The sequence below is a fragment of the Rhipicephalus microplus genome, chromosome 7 (genome assembly GCF_043290135.1).
Source record: "Rhipicephalus microplus isolate Deutch F79 chromosome 7, USDA_Rmic, whole genome shotgun sequence".
NCBI lineage: Eukaryota > Metazoa > Arthropoda > Arachnida > Ixodida > Ixodidae > Rhipicephalus > Rhipicephalus microplus.
In genome coordinates, this window is record NC_134706.1 from 36,494,956 (window position 1) to 36,518,200 (window position 23,245).

The following is a 23,245-nucleotide window of genomic DNA, read 5'->3' on the forward strand; positions in this document are numbered from 1 at the left end:
CGTTGAAAAATAGTTGCAGTAAAAAAAAAAAGGAATGTGTTCAATACAAAGCCGCATATGGCGCCAACAACCTCACAAGCTTTGGACGGAACAACGTGGCACTTCTTTCCAGAAAACCTGCAAAAACGATTGGTAGAGAGATCGGGGATTATCTCAATTTACAGTTCACTTGCTCCAACTATCTCGCTCCAACAACCAGGGTACAGACGAGTTTGCAGTTGACAATACTCTCAGCTTCACCTACCGATAACTACAGTCGGTGGCGCCAAGGGTGTGCACGCGCGTGGCGGTTCTTACAGTGAACATGGCTTGGCGTTGCCACATGCTAGGAAGCACCAGTCCATTCAGCGGAAAATCGAAATTGAGGCGGCACACATGCAAAGAGACCCAAAGGAGGCACTTTGCATCATCCGCTGCAGTACCGCAGTCTGCCACTCATGCTCTGCTGTACAACAGCTAGAGCGCTGCGCTCCTGCACACCTGCGTCACTGCGTTTCGATGTGCGGCCGTGCCGAATGTACTGAAACTCACCTTAGCATTGCCATAGTGAGCCATGCCCACAATAAAATTGGACGAGCGTGGACATGTGTGAAGGTCATGAGGGTCTTGTAAATCTTGCGCGGAACATGAGCTGCCGTTTTCTTACAAGATTGTGCGTGCTTGCCAATTTGTAAACCGTAAACTGTTTGTGCATCAGTGATTGACCGCACAGCGGAACGAAAGTACGTGCAAAAACAGGCCTTGCGTAGCACTTAGTTTGAATCGGTTAATATTTTTTTCCTCTCTGTGATAAACAGAACTAAAGATTCATTTTCTTCATAACCTAGTGCCCGTGTTTCTTCATCAAACGTTCACGATCTCCTTGCCAGCGCCTGCATGTTGCTGTAATGCATCCAAGGTGTGCATAGCCCTCCCTCGTCAGAGATGCGGAGGCTACATCAGAGAGAAAAATGCAGCTCGAACGTTTGGTTTGGGATCTCTAACACATCCTACACGCCCACAACGATTGCAGAGGAGAAGCCTGGATTTTTCGGAGTCGGCCTCTTGGGCTGTTGTGCACTTAAAGATCAAATGACCAGCAGCCCCGACTGAATGACTACACATAATGCGGCTCGTAAACCTTTGACAAAGGCTGCACGTGGGATCAGAGCCCCAGAGAAACGGTAAACATGGAACAAGCGGGAGAATACATTGTGATTATATATTAAATATGAATACACATCTTTCTCTACTGACATCAATTTTTCAGCAAATTATCTAAATGAAAACAATATAGTGTCTTAAAAAGGTTGCAAAGGAACAAAGGAAACGCACCTTTCTAAGCATGTGCAAACATAAACTAGACTACAACAACAGACTGACTGAGAAGGGTGTATATATGCTTTAAATGAAGATTGCACCATCGAGATATATTAAGCTCAGGTGTTGTCGCATTGACAATGCATCACACCATGCTGATTTGGTTCTGGCACACTTGAAAACTACTAGCAATCTTAACATGCAGCCCGACACCTGTGACAAGCCACGAGGACTTAACGTACATTCCACTGAAGCACGCCAAACCAAAGAAATCCCACTTGCTACCACTAGTAAGAAACATGTAGTTAACACCTAAGTGACAAATGGGGTATGCTACACGAGACCAAACACCAAGTAAAAGCTCCGCAGTTATTTTTCGCCATCGACATTTAACCCTCCCAGTGAGAAGTGTGTGCATTAACGACAGAGCAACCAGGTTTCGATGTGCGATAGAAAAAGTACAACTTGGAGAGCCCCACATTTTTTTTTTTTCTGAGGAAACTACAATTCATTCATAGCAGAAAGCGACATAGGAGGAGATAGGAAGTATGGTGCACAGAATTTGGGGTTACAAAAATGAAAACCACACTTAGGCGCCATAAAACACCAGTGGCAACATTACGAAACAGACAAACACCATTAAAGAATCTCAGCATCTTTTTTTTTTCTTGGCTTGCAAAGAGTATTTCACCAGACAATGAAAATACACCCACCAAATGCAACCAAACCGACGCCTCGTGAGCAAAAGTTACAAGGTTAGCTGAAAATGCGCCACATACTGCATGTACAATAGGGAGTCTGTGGTGCAGGAAGCTGCATCGCAGGTTGCACGGAAGTACACACGACACCTGACACACGAATTACAAAAACGGCACCGAGAAAAAAAAATTAACGGCGAGGTACATGTTAAAACGATGTATGATTTCGCAGAAATCTTCCACAGCGGAGCCACCGCCAACAAGTTCCCCTTGTCGCGGCTTTAACCTGAGATACCTGCAACTGAATGCAACATGCGCATTCGCCGCTGTGGAAAACTGCGACACTTTTCTTTCGGAGAAGAGTTTATGGAAGACGCACTGAACTTGCTCCCTCCTCGCAACCTTTTGTAAAAACCTAGTGGTAAAAACCTTTCAGCGTGCAAACTTCATTCCTTCCCGCGTAACACTACTTCAAACAATCACCTTGTACTGCTTCTCTTGCCACTATCGTGTCCAGTGCAGTCGTGTGGGACCTGTAGACCCAAGCTCATATTAAAGCTTCGCGGAAGGCTTCTAGCAACCTTCCAAGGTGAACGCAAAGCTCTTTAAAAGGTTGTGAAAGACTTTGTACGGAAAGGACTGGCTACCCACACATGCACTCAAGTTGATTTCTCAAGCCCTACACATTAGGCCAAATGAGAATTTCAATGTTAGGCCTAACGAACTCTAAGCCTAACAAAACCTTCGCATTAGGCATAAAAAGACAGCCTCAATCAAGCCCAACAAATGCAACATTATGGTCGCAATGTTCAACGAAAAAGGAACTATGAGCGTCATCAGCTGCAATTGCTGCGGATTGTCTTCAAAAGGACAACTTGAACATACTTGAAAATAAAAGTGCTTCTAATATATTTGCACACTTAACTAGGGTGCACGTCTGGAACATTAACATTTTGAACATGAAGTATGAACCGTACAAAAAAAAATCTACACAACATGTATTAACACAATGAATCGCTTGAACACAACATATACACTTTTTCACCCAAGAAGCCGCAGTTGTTTCAATGCATATAAACATTTAGGAAACAGAATAGGGTGATCAAAACGCTAGCAATGCTAAAGTGCAGAAAGGTTACGTTAATAAAAATACACTAATCATACAATGAAAACGTGCAACTTGTTATCACTCCTGCAGCTATAGTAAAGTTGTGCGTTGAAAATGACCAAATACAACAGAACAGTGATTGCAGATCTGTGTTAATAGATTTCATGGAAAAAATAAAAAGTCAGTTAATATAAAGGAACATTGCAAAGAGACGAAAAAAAAAGAAATGTACATAGAACACCAGTATATAATATCACTAGTTAGTGGAAAAAAAGGAAAAAGTTCGTAATCTCTGAGCGCATGTGGGCGTCCTCTCCAAAACTGTGCAAGGACACTGTGTCGTTGCGGCAGACGACAAAAAGTTGCAATCGTCTGCCACCGTTCTCACTTTTCTTTTTTTTTGATGGGGACGGGCCGTGCACAAAAATGCACCTCATGATTCTTTGATGTCGCTGTACATAAACGGCACTACGAAGTCGTCCATGTTGGGCATGACAAAAATCCTCTGTTGAGGAAAGGAAGACAAGAAAAAATAAGTATGTTAATGTACGAACAATAGACTCAAACCTCAATATAATTAATTCAGCTTTAACAAATTACCGGTTATAACAAAATCAGTAGAGAATAGCTTTGTCATAGATACAGTGTTACGAATAATAGTTTATAATAAATTTTTGGATATAACGACGTATTTTTGTAGCAGATGCGACTGTTACGAGGTTTGAGTTACCAGCAAAATGTAACACTGTCGCAGTCACAGTCACCCAAGTCAAAAGAGTAATTCTGTTAGAGCTAGATTTTCGAAAAGTAACATCGTTACTTTTGCGTTACCATTTAAAGTAAGTTATTCTTGACATAAAAAATGGTAGAATTCAATAAAAGCATGTGAAGAGCGGTGGGGAGCGTCTAATGAGTGAATATGGTGCTCATGGTCTCTATTCCTTATATTCTTCAAGTTGTGTCAACAAACACCGTTCAGAAAGCTTTGCTTCCGATGGGCGTAGAGACCCTTTTTAGCGCCCCTGCCACATGGGCAAGTTTACTAAGAACGGGATTAGCTGAACATGTCATTTCACCTGCTTATTGTTACATAATGAAAATACCATTTTACAAATTGATGACCGTGATCTCAGTCCACCTGAACCATTTTTTATCACTAAAAGCTGCTGCTAGATTATAAACACAGCCCTTTTACATAACCTGCCACAGCTTAACGACGGAAACGAAGTCAACTGAAAAGCCAATCGAAAACAAACATGGCCAATGATACGACGGGCCGTGGTTCATGGATGGTGCGCATGGTTACAGTCAACTGAAGCGGGGCGAGCACACTAGCACTCTAGCTGTAGAAGTGAGGCGGCGGCAGCTAATTTGTGTAATCAGCATCTTGATCATCCAGGCATGACCAATCAGACAACACTTATGATAGAGGCAACAACGACAACAGAGCGCAAATAAACAAGACCGGCGTCCAGCTGCTGTGGTTGAGTAGCCTACTTCGTGAAACATCCAACCGTGATACTATGTCATGAAACCTGTCTTAAGTTAGTCTAGTAAAAAAGTAAAATGCTTATAAATTACAGAAGCTAATAGTATAATAATAGTAATATAGTATCTAAGGCTTTGCATCCCAAAACCATGATATTATTATGGGAAATGCTGTGGTGGAGGGCTCCGGAAACTTCAATCATCTGACGTTCCTTAACATGCCCCAACATCACGCAGTGCATTTTGACTCCGCCTTGATGCAACTCCCGCAACCTGGATCGAACCCACGACTTCCGCATCAGCAGCCGAGCACAGTTTCGAGAACTTAATAAGAGCAGTTCCTGTAAGGACATAAACTTTCATTTTCTTCAAATGGTATTAGTTTCCCCATGTGAAAGCAAATAAGTGATATCACAAAGAAACGAAATTCATTGTAATTGACATTACATTTGCCGCGCAATAGAGGTTAAAGTTCCTCCATAACTTCGCACACATGCTCTCAAAACCCCGACAACCACCTATCTGCGTATAATTCGTTCTTACGAAACTTGAACAATGCTGAACAGGGCATAGCTACGAGGAAAGGTGGAGGGGCGGGACTTCTGAAAATGTGCTTCATTCACTACAACGCATCGGCTACTGCAAGGATGTGCGACTAATGAATTGACCGTTGTCTGCTCTGCTTTTCTTTTTTTCTTTCGTTCTCAGTGTATCTAAGCATGCCACCCCCATAGGGTCGAAAAGACTAATCTTGTCAAGTTATAGTATATCTTTGACAATTAGTTACATAGAAGTTTTGGCACTTCTGGCTTTCAGCAGTTTCCCGCTGCTGTTCTCTAGCCACCTGTCAAACACAATTAGCTCGGAGCCTTGGACGAAGGAATGCTCCACCCGAACACTAATCACATATTCAGAAATTCTCCTTGACTTGACTTAAAACCACCTTCAATGCAGCTCGTTTGAAATGCGTCTGTACATTTGTACTGCCTTGGCATCGCCTGAAGACAGCGCGTTCGAAACGCGTTTGTGCGGCGTTGAAGTCAGTGGCAAGTCAAGTTCAAGCAAAGCAGAGTTTTTGAATGCGGGGGTAAGAACAGAGCTAGAAGCTCAAGTGACAAAAAGCGCATAGGTTCGCACACCTCCAAAGAAAAAGGTAGGTGAACTTGGCAAGCTCTTCAGTAGCAACATGATGGATTTACGACACACAAATGAAGTAAACTCTGAACACGGTCTTCTACATGAAAGATACTCATCTAAGAGACTTCTCCTAGACTGCAAGAGTATCCTTTTTTTTTTTGAAAGATGAAAGGTGGAGAGGATATGATAAACAAGAAAGTTAGATAAAAAGAGCATTTAACTTCAGCCTTTAACAAGAGTTTTCATCGGATATTAAAAAAAAGTAGCTGTAACTATACTTTGCATTAGTTACTGAGTAAAAAAGTAACAGTGTTACAGTTACAAGTTACCAAAAAGTAACTAGTTACCAGTAATGCATTACTAGTCACTAGTTAGTGCCTAAGACTGCATAGTACAAATGACAACAATGTCATACAAACAACAATTTATACGTCGTGAAATATATATTGTGATGTATACACTGTATACACACCTACAGGCTCCGCCGTGCAGATGCACGTCATGAACACTCTGCGGTGCATGTTCCGATATCTTCCAAAGTAATCTGACAATTTTGAAACGTCGCATGACATGTAAATCAGCCGATTTACTGCATGATGTATACGTTGTGTATACATTTTGTCATTTATGGTCTTCACCTTCGTCATGGTTTCGAGTTACGCCATGCATATCCAGACATATACCAAGCTAATGAAACAGCCCCAAAGGCTTCATGGTGCACAAATATTGAGTAATTTATGCCATTCACATCGTAACATGTCACACGGTTTCCATCTTTGTAATGCATGTATGTAGCACTATTCACATTTGGATACACAGCAGACTCAATATACACAACCTCAACGGACAAAGAAAAAGGCTTCAACTAACAGGCTGTCCATTCACAGAGATGACCATGGGTGCGGAGTTCAAGTAAGAAACTGATCATATTTTAGGTAGCTCTGTGTAAACAGCAATTACGTTTCAAGAGATTTCAAATGACAAAGTCTTCTGCGAATACCCAACCAACATCACAGTGAACTGCGACTGCATGCATAAAAAAAGAAACACTAAAAGTGGCTTTGGTTCGCCTTCAATAATAGGCAGTATTGCAATACATTAAGTGCATTGAATTGTGGCTGTCGCTATTTGGACAGAGTCACCGCTTGACTCGCATCCCTAGAGTCTCGTCACGATGCTGTTTCACGGAGGGCCTTCGGTGCTCTCACTACCTCACCAGTGTTTTTACTGCCAGAGCCGGGACTGTCAAAAACAGGTGCCAGTTGAAGCAGCCATTGTCACCAAGATTACAGCTGCTTCAAAGCAGTGATAGTAATAATACAAAAGCATCCAATAAAAGCAAAAGTTATACATGTGCGATTTGAGCAGAGGTAATAGCAGCCCTGAGCAGTCCACTGCGCATTGGCCTGCTGTGCCACCATACTCAAATGGATGGAATGTCTCATACGCTGCATTTACTTGTTAGCACACTGATCAAAACCTTGAAGGGCACCCAAACTACCTCAGAAAATTTGTTTAACATCTCGAGTAAATGCACGCATCACGCTCAGAATACCATCATCACGAACAATGTCAAAGCAAGCAGTGCTACGAGCTGTAAATTCGCCCCCAATTTCAAGAAACAATCCCTTCTTTCTGGGTCTTTCGATGATGTTCAACATTGGCAGCGACGTCAACATTGTCATACCATCCACAAATAATGCGTTTGTAAGCTCGCAGATACAAATGGCCCAGCTGCTGTTTTTCCTTTTTGCACTGCAAGAAACACTCGGGAGAAAAAGGGGAGATCGGCTGATCAACGCCACTTAGCAAAGGAGTGGGCCCTGCCTTTGGATCGTCAGCTGCACTATTCTGGCAGCATTCCAAAAAATTGGTCGCGTATCTACGCGCTTTGTTGCAAATGTCGTCGAAAGACTTATAGTTTTCTGCCAGCAGTGTTTTACAGCAAAAGCTATTATGACATCACAACAACAGTCACGTGGGCCGCAGTTGTCTGCCACTGCCGATGTACCTAACCACTACTGCGCAAAATAAGAAACGCCAGGGACACAATGGGATTCGAACTCGGGTCCCCTGCGTGGCAGCCCGGCACTACCACTGAGCCAGACCGGTGCTTGAAACTTCGCGGCAAATTGGCCTTAGGCAGGCTTGATGTCGGAAAAGGAATCACGTTAATATCTGTAATAAAGCATTTTAGAAGCGAGAACAAACGACCAGGCCTCACACTATGTGAATCGACTTACGAGTGGGTCGTCAAATGCTCCAACTCCCTCAACTCCCCCCCCCCCCCCCCTTGACTACAACTTCGGGCATAATTTTTCATTGTCAGCTACAACATGAAAAAAAATTGTGCAAATTTCCTTGCAAGTGTGTAGCACGTACCACGCTCTCCAAAGAATGACATAACGAATGCCTCCCGACTACATGAAAATTACGATTTATGATGTGTTAGATACCCTGCAATCATGCTTGAAACAGTTACCCAAAGAGTTTATAAAAAAGGTTCTGAAAGGCTACTCTTTCAGCTTTCACTGCGACTGTGTTGCGCGTTCCACACAGGTTTGGTGAATTTTTTGTGCATAGTGTCGCATTTTCATCGCAGCACAGTAAAAACACTAGGGACCTTAAAAAACATATTTATGTATTTTCTAGTAAAGGAACACAACACTTAATACTTGCATATTGATGCTTCACCACAAATGTGCGTAACATTTGCTTTTTGATTGACAATGTTCCCAAGCATGAACGCAGCCACCAGTTCAAGATCGCTGCAAATTCAGGAAGTGCTTAAACCTTGGCCGGGTGGCTGAATCATGTGAGAAACACAGACAGACCGAAATTTCCGAGTTCAAGTATCCCAAGAAAGACTATCGTCTGTAAAAACTATCATGATTGCAAGCCTGTTGAAGACTCTGCCCAACTGCAACACCACAACTCCTTTTCGACCTCTGGATGGTTTAGGGACCCCTTTAACGATTGTGATCGCTACACCCATACGAGACGCTACACACAGCCATCACAATACAGCGCCACAGGTGTTGCTCACAGGCCGGGCGTAACCCACCTGGAATTCGAGGAAGAGCATCTTCTCTATGCGCTCTGTGACCCGGGCAATGGTGACCTCTTTGGCTCCAAGCTTGGGTCGCGCCACCAGCTGCATCTTGGGCAGAGTGCGAAAGCCGTACCTGCATGCAAGCCAAGCACAGCTCCTATTATAAATCGTTGGCGTTTTTGAGCCAAGAAGCACAACATCATTACGAGACTCCATAGTGGAGGGCTCCGGAAATTTTTTACCACCTGGGGTTCGTTTACGTGCACCTCCTCAAATCTAAGCACGCTGGCCTCTAGCATTTCGGCTCCATTGAAACGCATGCAGGATTCCGTCCTGCAAACTTGCTTGGCCGTCGAGAACAATAACCACTAGACCTCAGCGGCCGGTTATGTAAAGCTCAGAATTGCTGCATGCTTTGTTTTAAATTCTAACATTATGTCCAGATCGGGTATAACACAAGTAAAAACTGCAAAAGGAACAGGAATGGCACAGGACTGTAATCCAGTGCCATCCTTGTTCCTTTTGCACTACAGTAGTTCCTAAATTATGTTATCCATTCAGATGTATGGGAGCACATAGTGTGGTGAGCGATCACTAGACTGTGCGTGCCTCTTATTGGATGAAAGCGATCATTCGAGACGTTTCAACTTTCGAGCACTCGCTCTTGGTGTGCTTCGTTTTTCGCTTGGAGTCGCTGCGCCACAAGGCGGCAGAGCGCAGGGCACGAAAAGCGGCTGCACCACGCGCTCGCAGACAGAAGGTGAGAGCCCAGAGGTGAGAGCCGGCCAAGCCGAAGCTGCACGGAGGCGCTGAGACACGTATCCCGACATTCGAGCCCGCAAAACATAAGGTGCATGGCGACGCCGAGAAGTGGATCCAGAAACTGCAAGAGCCCAAGAAGCCGCGAGGAAACGCAGGTACAGGAAGGCGGATTTCGAAGCAGTGCATGGGAAGCTGCTGCGAAGTGCCTCAAGCGAGCCCTGCCAAAAAGTCGCAGTTGCCAGTTTCAAGCGCGACTTCTTAGACAACAGTTGCGACCACAGCTGCAATGTCTGCGAAAGATTGTGGTTTGCCAACAACGTCGTTACGGTATCGACAGACTGACAAACGGACCGAGCTTTGCCCCATTCACCATCATTCATTCCGGGGATATGTTGCGATTTTTTAAAGAAGAATGAACATAAGCACAAACCGCATATGAGGAGCTTGTCCTAGGGTGCATGTCCACTCCCTTTTTTGTTTTCAGAAAAACGGGGTTTCAGCCACAGAAAATGCTGTTTAAAAAAACTACGAATGTGAAAAATGTTCACAAAAGAAAATCTTTCACAAGCTCTTTTTTTGCACTTTGCCTTACTCTGTGCCCTTAAACAGTTTCTAACACAAGTGTGACCCAATAGCACAACACCCGCTTGTTACATGAACAGCCCCAGTTAGATTCTGTCTCAGACCCAAGATTTTTCTTATTTGCATCCCTTGGGATTTTTTTGTCACAAAGAATGCTAATACTCCGCTCCTAACCAATCACAACCAACATCAATACTTCTGCAAAAGAGGCTAATCAACATTCAAACTCACCAGATGCGGTCAGTGGGTGGGGGTGGGATGTTGAGGGCCACTGTGCCCACCAGGTGGCTGATCTCAACAGTGAGCACGAGGGGTGTGTTGGAGACCTCCTCCATCTTCCGCTTGATGTAGCGATTCTCGGTAGCCTGCTGGAAGTAGCGAGATTGCGCTATCTTGTCCACCAGCTCCAGCAGCTTCTTACCCGTGCCCGTCGCGGAGCTACTGCAGAGACAGTGAGAGGGACGACCATGCTTGAGAGAAGGAGAGGCTAAAAACTGAGGTCGATAATAAAGAGAGTCCTCTCAGCTGAAACTACGAGGGAAAGAAAGAAAAAAAGATATTACCCGTGACACCACTTGTTTGAGGCACTATTTCCTTGTATGGGGATACAACACTTCATTCCAAAGGAGTATTGTGCACATTGAATAAAGCTAAGTAAATACAACGCAGCTGCAGACAGCCTGTCATAAGTTACATCTGTTCACCATAACTTACATCTAAAGCTAAAATGGCTGAAGCGCTTTTGAACAGTTAATGCTTTGCTGTGAAGCGTAGGAGCGATAATGCTTGCAAGTAATTTTTCTGTTTTAACAAAATATAATGTCTGACAAGCACTCACGGGTCTCTCGATAAGGTGCTCGTGTCCCCCTTGTCGGTGGTGGCTCCCTCGTCGTCCGAGGAGGAAGCGGCACTCTCGTCGTCGTAGGCATCGTGGTTTATGGCGAGGCTGTGCGAGGAAAACTGCCCGTTAGAAGACATCTAACCACGTAGGCACTGATGTGTTTGGCATGTCAGGCACCACATCACATGCATGAGAAAATTCATAAACAGGGATCGCGTTCTCAAGCAGAAGTTTTAACAAGTGCACCTGTCTCCCTGAAGAAGACAAGTCTGTGTCGAATGTCTGTTTGAGGGAGGTCTGTGTCATATGTCTGTCTGAGGGAGACAAGTCTGTGTCGTATGTCTGTCTGGAAAAGACAAGTCTGTGTCATATGTCTGTCTGAGGGAGATTAGTCTGTCTGTCTGAGGAAGACAAGTCTGTGTCATATGTCCGTCTGAGGACTAGCATGTTTGTCTGAGGAAGACAAGTCCACTTGTCGAAATCCTGGCTGAAGTACACAACTACTGTTTACTGTTTACGGATGTTTTCATCACAAGCTTCCACCTTCTCCTTCCTGTTGTTTTTGTGGATTACCACATCACAAAGAGTTTTGTGCAAACAGTAAAGAATTCTGTTGCACCTAATACTGCAGCCCTCTGTGTACGATGGTTGACGATCCCCCCAAATTTAGCAGGACAGCCCGAACCTTTAAGCTTAGTCTTGACTTCACTGAGAAGGAACACGTAAACATCCGTTCAACCTTTGATGTTCGACGTGTGCTCAGCTTAACACTGATGGAAGGAATAAGGAGCAATGGTGAAAAAACAAGCAGACATCCATATCACAAACTACTAAATCGGTTTAACAATATTAGGTAACACACACAGTTGAATCCTTTTATGAGAGGCACTGATATAGGAGACAAGTAGGTGTAAAAGACACCAGTGTGCGACATCGAAATAGGGGTTGATCCAGGAACAAGAACATGGTACCCTGCTTATAAGGCACAAGAAATGCTTCCCAGTACGAGTCTCTTGTAAAGGGGTTCAACTCCACTTCTACAGGGGGGATGGAAAGAATGTGGCACAATGTTTTAATCTAGCTCAGATTTTAGTGGCAATAAAAAGATGCTACAAGGGTTACTGATCGCATCGTGGATAACTCTAGTGGCTTTTCGCTATCCCACAGACAACAGCTTGAAAAAAAAAAAAAAAGCAAAACAGCTGAGAATGTAGACACTGTGCTGTTTGCATTTCTTTCTATTCCTATTGCCCATTCGAACCTCTATATAACAAACCTGCATATAACGAAATATTGGTTATAACAAAGTAAATGAAAACAGCATTGCAACGGATGCAGCGTTAAGAATACAACTTTATAACAAATTTTCAGTAATTACAAACTTGCTTTCGTGCAAGATGCAACCTAGTCATAATGAAGTTTCATTTACTTTATAAAGGTGGTGTGGGTGCAAGAGAAGGCGAGATAATGAAAATTGATGGTGCTGTGTGCCGAAACAGCAGCATCCATGTGGGCCCACTGCCAAAAGCAAACTCTGCCCAACGAGACAAAACGTAGGAAGTTGAGAAAAGACCTCTGCATCTCCTCGGTCTGGGAGCGCTTGAGCCGCATGAGGTTCAACTTGGTGCTGAGGGTCATGTAGAAGGCCCCGTTGTAGGTGACGTCCATGTCGACCCAGACGCCCCGCTTGTCCACCACGGCCTCAGAGGTGCGCCGCACGTATGGTAGTTGCGAGCCAAGGTGGATGTCAGTCACCATCAGCTCCTCCATGAAGAAAGGAACCTGGCAACAACCAAGGCGTGTTCGTTAAACCCAACATTTTATTACGCCCGCAGAGCAGACTCAATGAATGCAACCTGAAGGAGCTGACAAAACATGATCTGTTCAACAAGAGTACTGTTTACTGACAGGTGAGAGCAGAATTCAGGTACGAAAGGAATCACATTAGAGGTAGAACTTAGTTTACTGTGTATCAAAAATAACAAGGCAATCTTTATTCATTATATTCTGTAAATCACTATATTCCTATTTTTGAAACTAAAAAACGTGGCCCCGCGGTGGTCTAGTGACCAGGGTACTCAGATACTGACCCGCAGGTCGTGGGATCGAATCCTGGCTGCGGGGGTTGCAATTTCAAAGGAAACAAGAATGTTGTTGGCTCGTGTGCTCAGATTTGGGTGCACATTAAAGAACACCAGGTGGTCGAAATTTCCTAAATTTTATAATTATTTGATGGTTTCGGGACATTAAACCCCAAATATCAATAAAAACTAGACAACCTTTTCATTATTCAAATCTAGTACTTCACCATATTAATATTTCTGAAACTGAAAAACCCAACCTTTTTTATTCATTTTAGCCGGTAATTCACTAGATCCATATTTTTAAAGCTGCAATACCAAGAAAATATTTTCATTGAGATTTTGTGGCACTAAAGCTGCTCATGCTATACTGCACCACCGTACTGAACAGTAGCTTTTAAGACCAAGGTTTAACACTAAACATGTTGCTTTCAAACAAAGGGTTCACTTCTAATGCAGGTCGATCACTGCAGCACAGTTGGAGTTCGGTGCAAGCAGCCTTGCGCAAGCTTACCTTGATGCGGTTGAGCTTCTTCTGGATTCGATGCCGAACGACGTCAGCCCATTCGTGCTGGGTGAAGACGTCGAAGAAGAGGCGCCCGACCAGCATGTTCAACCACTGTGTGTCCGACTTCATACCCTAATTGCGTCAAAAAAAAAAAAAAAAAGCAGACGAATCTGATTTGAAATGAAAAGCGACAACTTAGGAGTATTAGGCTTTTAGTTTTTCCTTATAGTAGCCTAGTGCATACAGTTCAAACACATAATGAATGCCACATGTGACAAAGGTAATTATGACTAGTGACGATTTGATCTGCTAATTCTTTGCAGTGTTGCCCTTGCTGCACATTACGTTATCTAGTTATACGATATTCTCATTTCTGCTGAGTAGCTCTTTCCTAGCCTCTCGGAAAACAGAAGAAATGCAGCTTTGTGTATCTTGTAAATTAGTTAAGCTTAAGTTAAGTTAAGTTAAGTTAAGAAAGATTATTGTACAAGTCAATATAAAAAAACTAAAGTCAATGAAGTAAGAGATGATTTGGACAAGCTACAGCAGAATATCTCCACACACACTGTGTCACTCCTTAAGCGTTCAGTGGTCACTTGCTTCAATTCTTCATTCTCTCCGCACAGCACCACCACTCTAGTCTCCTTTCACAACAACCAACGGGTGAACAGGCGCAAGCCCCTGCCGAATAAGTGACAGGCGTGCACGGTCATCCCACCTGTGAGAGAGCAGTGCCCTGCGACGTCGGAAGAAGCGAACTCTTCGCCGTCGTGACGTACGGAGGGATCCACTGTTGCTCGCGGTGCCTCATCTGCAGCTCCTCGATGTAGGCGTCGTACGTGATGACCTGGTTGAAAGACTCTTCGAAGCACGACCGCCTCGCCCTTGGCTCCTTGTCTAAAAAAGAAAAGGAGGGACAGGAAGGGCATGCACTTCGGTTTTCACACGGCATTTATACATTGTTGAACGTTCTAAAGCAGGAGACGCTAAAGTCACCGAAGTTGGAAGCTAGTGTCGGCATTTATCCATTGCCAGAAATGCAATGACAATGCTAATGTGCCATCAAGACCCAGGCACACACATGCCTGGAACTACCACAATGTGACAGACGTAGTGGTTTTGGGTTTTGTGCTCCAAAACCACTACATTGTTGTGAGGAACACTGTAGCGGAAGGCTCCGGCAATTTTTACGAGCTCTTGTTCTTTAACCTGTAATGACATTGCACAGTACACAGGGCTCTAGCATTTCACTGTCATCAGAGTGCGAACACCACAGCCAGAATAGAACCTGTGACCTTTCAGTCCAGTCAGCAGCCGAGCAGCGCTACTGCTATGGAGAATAGACTTAAATCATGACAAAGACGCCACTGCGATGTTGTCATTGAGTCTCAAACCTGACTTTGCAATGAGAATTTTACAAACGTTACATTACATAGGCATCCCTGAGTATCATAACACTTACGCTGAAAAACTGATTGTCACTATGCGTTACACCAGCACAATAGTATAGAGTAATAATGTAGATGTCATTTCAACAATATTATTGAGTCATAAAATGGTGCAGTCGTAATGCAGGTGCGAACATAAAACGACCATGGCACGATCAAATCGCCGACAAAGGATATTCTAGTGGAGACGTCGTGCATAAATTGGACATTGTAATGGTTGCGCGTGATTATGACGTGCCTTAGCAGCTCAACGACTATGACACTGCACTGGTCAGCTAAATGTCTTAGGTTTGATCCTCGCCACACTTCTATGGGGAACAAGAGTGAAGAAAAGGTGTGCAGTTAAATTTTAAATTTGGTCATTTGGGCTACATCGCAGTTTGCTTCCAAAGCCTCAATATTCACATTAGCAGCCTGAGCTTTCTCCAAGGTGTTGTGGGATCGGGACAGCTTACATGGTGTCGTTCATAAAGGATTACCCAAGACAAGGACATGAAAAACAAGGAATAAAGGAAATAAAGGAAAATAAGGAATCGAAAAAAGAATGACAAAACAAGAAAGTAAACAAGGCAGGACAGCCGCTCACCCGGTGTCCATACACAACACCTTGTGCTGGTACTCGATGCACCATGGTGTCAGTACACAATGCCCTATGGTGCCAGTACTAAACGTCCCACCGTCAGAAACACAGACTAGACTGAAAAGTTCTTTTTGGTCCGTGTTATATCTACACAAGCCTTCCCCCAAACAGCCATAGAAGCTTACCACCATACATGATGGCCTGCTGGAACCTCCGGAACCACTCTTCTTTCTCCCGGCACGTCCGCGCAAACAGGTACAGCACCTCGTGCTCCATCTTCGGCGAGGGCGACGCAAGCGTCGGTGGCTGAGATTCCTTCGACACTGAACCGTTCGTTTGTGCTGAAGCCCTCTCCTGGCTCGAGTCCTTGCGAGCCACGGCATTGGTGGCTGCAAGGAGCGCAAAAATGGCCAGACGAGCATAAAACTCTCTCTCGAATTTACGCCCACCATATTGTAGGGATACTGAGTAGATTTGCACAGGCAACGTTTTCCTCTGACACCCTTTTACATCAATATTCGTAGAGAAGGCAGAGTGCTGGAAGTTCAAGGAGCTTAATTTTACTTGGTCAGGAACGTGTACTGAGATGCGTACTGTTCAAGTGGTGACACTACACTGCTTGCTTGCAATTGCATTCGACAAGATACCAGATAACAACAGCACGCCTATTGACAGGGTGATGGCAGCAGATGTCTTATCAGAGGGACTATGCAACATCACACAAAAATGCTTCACATACCACTGCTTTAGCAGTGACGTAATCTGTGGCATTGCACGTAATGTTTTTAGCTCGCTTTGGTTATAAAAAACGAGGCCCGAGTTTCCAGATTTACTAGCTGGTGTATTGATTGATTGATATGTGGGGTTTAAGGTCCTAAAACCATGATACGATTATGAGAGACGCTGTATGGGAGGGCTCCAGAAATTTCGACCACCTGGGGTTCTTTAACGTGCACCCAAATCTGAGCAGATGGGCCTACAGTATTTCGGCCTCCATCGAAAATGCAGCCGCCGCAGCTGGGATTCGATCCCGTGACCTGCAGGTCAGCAGCCGAGTACCTTAGCCCCTAGATCACCACGGCGGGGGCCCTAGCTAGTGTGTCATAGCCACGTTTTAAGACTAGAAAATTCAGATTTACTGCCAAGTGCAAGTTCCTACGACAACCCCTTTGCGTTTTGAAATTGCGTTGCCCTACCAACAGGTAATTGCTGCCATCGCATAACAGGTGCTGGACGCTGTTAATATACCCAGTGGACTGCGTCTTGCAAGCATCCTCATCGAGAGAGCATATGTATTACCACTGTGGAAAGCGATGGCTGTGCACAATCAGCATTGCTTTCTGACGCGGACGATGCTCAGTGTTTCACTTGCTGGAAAAAGGCGACACTATATCACGCGTTCAAAAATGCTAAGTAACAACCTATAAAGTAAAACGAGCACAAATATCTCACTGGTGCGCGTTGGGATGAGTTTAATAATGCGGAGTATTTCTTATATCTGGCGCAGAAAGTATGGAAGCAACTGCGGGCCTACATTACTAAGCAATGGTATACGTGTTATTTGGCTCCGTAGCCTCCTCTTAATTGCCAAGAAAAGTTGTCCACGAGTATAGCCTTGTTATAAACTGTCCGAGTGCTTCATTACGAGCGTGACCCCGCCACATGAAATTCATGAATGAGCGACAAGCCTGGTTCCTAAAGTGATTTGCATTTAAAAGTGCTGCAGAGCCCCCCTTGAAACTTTGAGAAGCAAAGACACCACAGACGTCATGCTGCGCTGCACATGCCACGAAGGAAGCGACATATCTAGCCCTAACTCACGGCCAGTCAGGTCGTCCTTGGAAGACGCAGTGGCAGCGTCAGCGTCTTCGCGGGTGGCGTCCCTCACGTAGAGGTCCTTGACTGTGACGTTGAAATCCTCGTCTGAACCCGCGTGGGGCGCTGCGTCGTCCTGGTTGTTGGAGTCGAGCTGCATCTGTCTCATGTGGTGCTCCTCAGACGGGATCAGCAGGCAGATCGGGTACTTCTTGTTCCACAGCCTAGACGGGCGCATGAAGTACGGTTGAAAAAAGAAAAAAAAAAAACGTTTCACAGCCAAGGAAAAACAATTAATGCAATAGCAACAGAAATAATGCCAGAACATGCAGCACAGTGAGAGCGAAAGCTAGAGAAAAAGGCTTTTGTTGAGCCCATTGTAAACTCTCTGGGGACAACTATTACAAGTAGAGTTGCAAAGTGGATGCAACACACAACTATGCAACAAAATCAGCTGTTGTGATCTCATAACATGCTTTCACTGTAATTGGACAGACTAGCAGCTAATTTCTTCAGTATCCGAACTCGCGTAATTTCAAAAGCTGGCATGAAGAAGTACGACCACCCCAGGGAGTGAAGTGCTTTTGTGCTATCCGTCTTCTCAATGAGAAGTAGGCAGTGAGAGCACACTCGTCTACCGATTTTCCGGACCTGGTGGAGATCGTCAAATAGTAAAAAAAAAACCAACAGTCTGGAAAAATGGTCAAGCCACGAAAATGAAGCTTATTCGGATTATAAAAGCCTATGGAAAATCCCCAATAATGCCATGCTTCAAGCTGTTCTTGGGGACCAGCAAATTTGGTTATATTTGGGTTACTGCAACATCGTTGGAAAGCACGTTGGCGATCGCTGCTGCAGACTGTTGCCGGTGGCAAATATGGTGGCTCCATGGACCAAAGCAAACTAAACTTGATGCCGGTCGCAAAAAGATGCATTTAATGTCTTGCCTGTTTGGTGGGATTTAACAGCACAGTCTGGGCTTCTTTAAACTGCACCAACACCGCAGAATATGTGAGCCTGCAGCATTTCGCCACCATCAGAATGCTACTGTCGACGGCCGCGATAGAACGAGTGTGTCCCAGGGTCAGTAGCCGAGAAGAACTGTCAAACTCAGACATGTGTGAACGAATAAGTTCCCACCTGTCCCGCGCTAGTTTTTCCGGAAGCAGTGTAACTTTGGCATAAGTGAGGCTGAAGTGGCGCTGGCCCACAAAAACTGGCTCCGGGCGCTTTTCGTTCCACATGGCCCGGCGAGGCACCGGATGCTTGGGCCAGCGCAGCCGCAGCGTGTTCCCAGACAGCACCAGGTGCACTGACTGGGTGTTGTTCATGTGGTGCGTCTCGATGTGATACTCGCTGTCGAAGGGCAGCTGAGACATCCAACCCTGCAAGGGAAACAATAATTGCATGGCACCGGAAGTTTACATTTCTGCTATGCGTATAACAATATGATAAACTTATCAACATACCTTGCACCAAGTCTGCAAAACTGTGTGGCTATGTGTATTCTTAAGTTAGGGTACTCTCCTATCGAGTTTTCGAACATTCTGCTATAAGACTGCCGAGTTATGTGCGGTCTGTCACGTATATTCCTGTGCAGTGTGGTGAAGTACAGAAGCGTGCGCAACGTGACTGGTCAGTCCACATATCCTCACAAAAGCAAACATTCTTCCGAGTCAATACACAGCCGACAGAGATCTTGCACTCGGTACATTTATGCAGAAAGTTTAAAGAATATTTAATGTCCTAAAGCGGGCGCTCACGTGAACATCACTTACTTTTTTTGCTTGCACATGTGAGGTGCTCTGAGCTCGGTGCACTCCCTCGATCATCAGCATAAACTGAGTTATGGCTGAATACGACCTAATAAACAATACTTTGATGCCATTAAGGGGAGCTGCTCCACGAAAAAGGCTTTTTTTAATTTCTAGTCGTAGACACTTGAAAATTTTGTTATTAATATAGTTTTTCATGGAGATTTCAAATATGCAATCATCTTTTGTGTAGCTGCTATAGTTATTGAGTTATGCCATGCACAATAGCAAAAAGTTACATGCTTTGTGGGTACTCTTTCATGTACTTAACTTTCAGTAAAAGCATTGTCTCTGATCTTATTTGACTTTTGGTAGATTGTAAAGTGCGAATATCTATCCAGATATGTTGCAGAAATATTAGAACCAAAGAAAAAAAATCCTATTGAATGACTAATTATTTTCAATCTGCCTTGAAACAATAACATAATATTTTCACAACTGATTCTGATAGGCATTGCAATTTCAAGTAGATGTTTGCATTCTGCATGTGTTGAAGAATATGTGTGCCAAGCTTCGTTATTATACATTATGTATAAGTGTCTAAAAGGCTGCCCAGAAAATGTGAAATTGACAAAAAAAAGTTAAAATGAGAAAAAGTTTGAAAGTTTGGAAAGTTGGCATTTATTAAAAAAACATTTTCTTGCATCAAATTGGGGCACAATGAAAAGCATCTTGCACTGAATGCTCGGAAGACAGAGAACTGCACAAAATTGTGAAAGTTGTTCATGGCCTGCGCTTATAGCGCATGCTGCCAAAACTACCTTCCAACGTTTACAGCAAAGCTATCACGCGAGTTGCCGCTGTCAAAACGAGCGCTCGTCCCTTGGTCCCTGGCCGAAGTAGTACGTCTCGACGCGTGCGTGAATGAAAGTGTAGATTCAGGGCAATCTGTATTTTCACAGCACAGTTCGAGGAATGCCGAAAGCACTTTGCGCTTTCCAGCTAACTCAGACGACAAGTTCCCGTTCGCGGCAGGTTGGGCATTGCGCACCCACCACAAGGGCAGTCAGCGCATCGACTCCGCAAAGCAGCGTGTTGGCAGTAGCAGCACCTACTGGTCTACGTTCATTCTCGAAGAATCCGCTCTTCATTTGGGATGCACCGACGAATTCCACGGCAGCAGCTATTTCACAACCACTGTCGCCGCAGTGTTTGGTGTCAGTTGGGCCTATCTGAAGTAGGGGCGTTGGCCGGCAGTGACAACAGCGTTCCCTGTCGCTTTGGAAAGCGTTCGACGCCATTTTCCTCGATAATTGGGGCGAGTTCTGAACTTTCGATTATCTAGACTGCGCTTCTCGGGGCTTGCCGTACACAAAACTGCAGAGAAACACCGAACTCCTCGATTGCGACGTCCGAGGCTTCCCTCTTTTGCCGGAAGGATAGGAGGGAAAAGAGGTGGCGCGCACCGCCAACCAATGGCGGCCTCGCTCTGCTTGCCGCGATATTCAAAACGCGTAACGTATGCGTTGTTTTTCTTGTTTTTGGTTCATTCTTCGTGAAGACACGAGACTGGCTACTAGTGGATTGTGAAGGGGAAGGCCTTCACAGCATGCGTGCACGATTGCAAATGGCAGCCAACGCGTCGTTTTCGCGACAGGACGAGAACAATGCCATTTTGTGGCGACTTTCACACATTTCTCACGTCACCGCTCCCTACTTGGAAGCACTTTTAGATAATTTGTCATGCAAATTCCAGGTTGATAATTTCATAAGTAAAACATTATAGTTCAAAGATGCCAATACAACCGAAAAAAAAAAAAGCGAAAATTTTCCAGAAAACCACGACTTTTCGACCGGCGTCTCCCCTTAAACAACACATGAAACAGCTGGGACTGGAAAACACGTGTGAATTAATGAGGGTCACATTCACAACTTATTAGTGTAGTTGGTTACAATGCAAGAAAAACGTCAGCTCTACCCACAGCCATTGGTGTCCCTGCCACTGATAATTTGCATAAATATCCTGTCCAATAGCGCTTACTCCTTCCTGTGATGTCAAGCATTTCTAGGGTGTGTCAGAACTTTCTCATACAGACATGTCTGCATTAGTGGCTCTAGTTTAGAAACTTGAAACATATTGATCAGAAATTGCAATATCACTGCTCTGCAAAACTCGACAGGTAGTAATGACAAATTCTTAGCTTTTGATGTGCATAGCACTTACCAGTGAAAAAAGACTTGTGGTTTGAGTGTAAACCAGTTAGCACGACCCTCTATCACGTGTGGAGGACAAGCATGCCACTGTTCTATGGGTGGAGCTTATGGTTATTTTAGGTTGTAATTGAGTATAGTGAGCAAGGCGTAAATATCAAGCAATTTATGGCATTGCCAGTGCCTAGGCAAGCCAGCTTGCCAATTTGCTGCTCAGTCAACTGATATTTAGGGAAGCTTCCCAGACAACGGAGGCACCAACCTCATACGAGTTGTTGTCCCGACTGGAGTCACCCGCGGGTTGCCGTGGCACCCTCAGTGGCGGCATCCGGCTGTAATCGGGCACTTCAAAGGGGTGCCGCTCCTGCGTCGGCACCAGCAGGTACCACAGGAAGCTGAACACGAAGAAGGACGCGACGCAGCCGACGACGAAGCCGCTCGGGAACGACGGCATGGGCAGCACCATGGCCAGCAGGCCGACCAGGCCCGAGATGAGGAACGAGTTGGTCTTCATCATGGCGTGCACGAGCACGGTGAGGTTGGGCGTCTGTGGGCCCCGGAACGCGTGCGAGAAGTGGCGAGAAACCGTGGGCAACGGAGACGGGATGGGGTGCTTCAGGGGCCCCTCGGGCTGCTCGACGAACTCCCATGTAGTGAGATCGGGGTCGGGCATGTCGTCGGTGCCGCTGTTGACAAATTGCCTTTCGAGAAGTGAAAAAACAAAGCCGGTACTCAATTAGCAGTGCGAAAAATACGCTGGCATTAAGTCAATACAACTTCTGGAGTTCAATACGCCAAAACCACAATGTGGTTACGAGGCACGCCATACTGGTAGGTTCTGGAAATTTCGACGACCTAAGGCTCTTTAATGCTCCCTTAAATGGGCACATGGGCCACTCGCTCCATCAAAATGCGGTTTCCAAAGCTAGGATTTAACATACTTACTGCTGTATACATTGAAACGTCTCTACATTTGTGACAAGCCTCTGCCAGGCCTGGCCCTTACCTCGAATCTTCTATTGGAACGGCGCAGAGAGCAATCGCGAAGGAAGACTAGACAACACATGACATGACAGCAACTAAATGCTTTTTCCACAAAAACTGGCAATCCCCGTAGGCAATAATGTAGATGGCTGAGGCAAAACCCTATTTTCTCACAAGAATGTGCCGTTCTCACATCATAATTAGCAGCCTGATTACGACCACTTGGGACAAAAACCTCTCCCACGTTACGCCAATTGACCCAGTCCTGTGCTTTCTGCTGCCACGTTATACCCACAAACTGAATTTTATCTGCTCACCTAAATTTCAGTCTCCCTCACACATTTGCTTTTTTTTGGAATCCAGTCACCCTTAATGACCAGTGGTTATCCTGCCTACGCGTTTCATGCCAGGCCGATGTCCATTCCTTCTCTTGGTTTCAACTATGATATCCTCAGCCCTTTTTCACAACGCCACTGCACATGCCGTAACGTTCCCCTAGCAGTAGTGTTGCTAAGTACCTTTTGACCTCGGAGGTCGTCACTTTGGCTTTGCTTAGGCTACACTGGTTGTCACGGGCTATACCTAAACCCTACCAAAACTGCAGAGGGCGTCACATGAAAATGCAAAAAATTTGGCAGATCCCACACATCGTGGGAATCGATGCATGCAAATGACTACAACATTTCGCTGGGTGGGCAGCCACAATTGGGCAGAGTCGATGGTGTTCTCTGTGCTACGACACACCTGTCGCTTGCGACAGCATGCACGATAACCACTGTGGCTGCTATGATCGTCATGAACTACCACGAGGAAAGCACATGGTTGGTATGTTGTTATGACACACTGCAATTAAGGCACACACATGTGCAACTGGACATTTTTACAGGCATCCGTACT

The 23,245-nt window shown here is 44.9% G+C and overlaps 1 protein-coding gene across 4 annotated transcripts in view; it reads right to left on the reverse strand.

Moving 5' to 3' along the window:
• Nucleotides 1-3,493: 3,493 nt before the first annotated feature.
• LOC119180193 (testis-expressed protein 2) overlaps nucleotides 3,494-23,245 on the reverse strand; it is a 38,857-nt gene continuing 19,105 nt past the window's right edge. For 2 of the 4 annotated variants that reach the window (XM_075869026.1, XM_037431336.2), the window contains exons 5-15: nucleotides 21,627-22,065; nucleotides 18,540-18,784; nucleotides 17,406-17,623; nucleotides 15,770-15,973; nucleotides 14,275-14,453; nucleotides 13,563-13,688; nucleotides 12,541-12,749; nucleotides 10,965-11,072; nucleotides 10,358-10,567; nucleotides 8,795-8,915; nucleotides 3,494-3,610 (exon numbers count right to left, since the gene is read on the reverse strand). In XM_075869026.1, coding sequence (XP_075725141.1) covers nucleotides 3,539-3,610; nucleotides 8,795-8,915; nucleotides 10,358-10,567; nucleotides 10,965-11,072; nucleotides 12,541-12,749; nucleotides 13,563-13,688; nucleotides 14,275-14,453; nucleotides 15,770-15,973; nucleotides 17,406-17,623; nucleotides 18,540-18,784; nucleotides 21,627-22,065 — 2,131 coding nt within the window. In that variant the 3' untranslated portion in view covers nucleotides 3,494-3,538. Of the gene's footprint in view, nucleotides 3,611-8,794; nucleotides 8,916-10,357; nucleotides 10,568-10,588; nucleotides 10,658-10,964; nucleotides 11,073-12,540; nucleotides 12,750-13,562; nucleotides 13,689-14,274; nucleotides 14,454-15,769; nucleotides 15,974-17,405; nucleotides 17,624-18,539; nucleotides 18,785-21,626; nucleotides 22,066-23,245 lie in introns of those variants that run through there. The other 2 variants (XM_075869027.1, XM_075869028.1) reach the window with 2 other exon arrangements.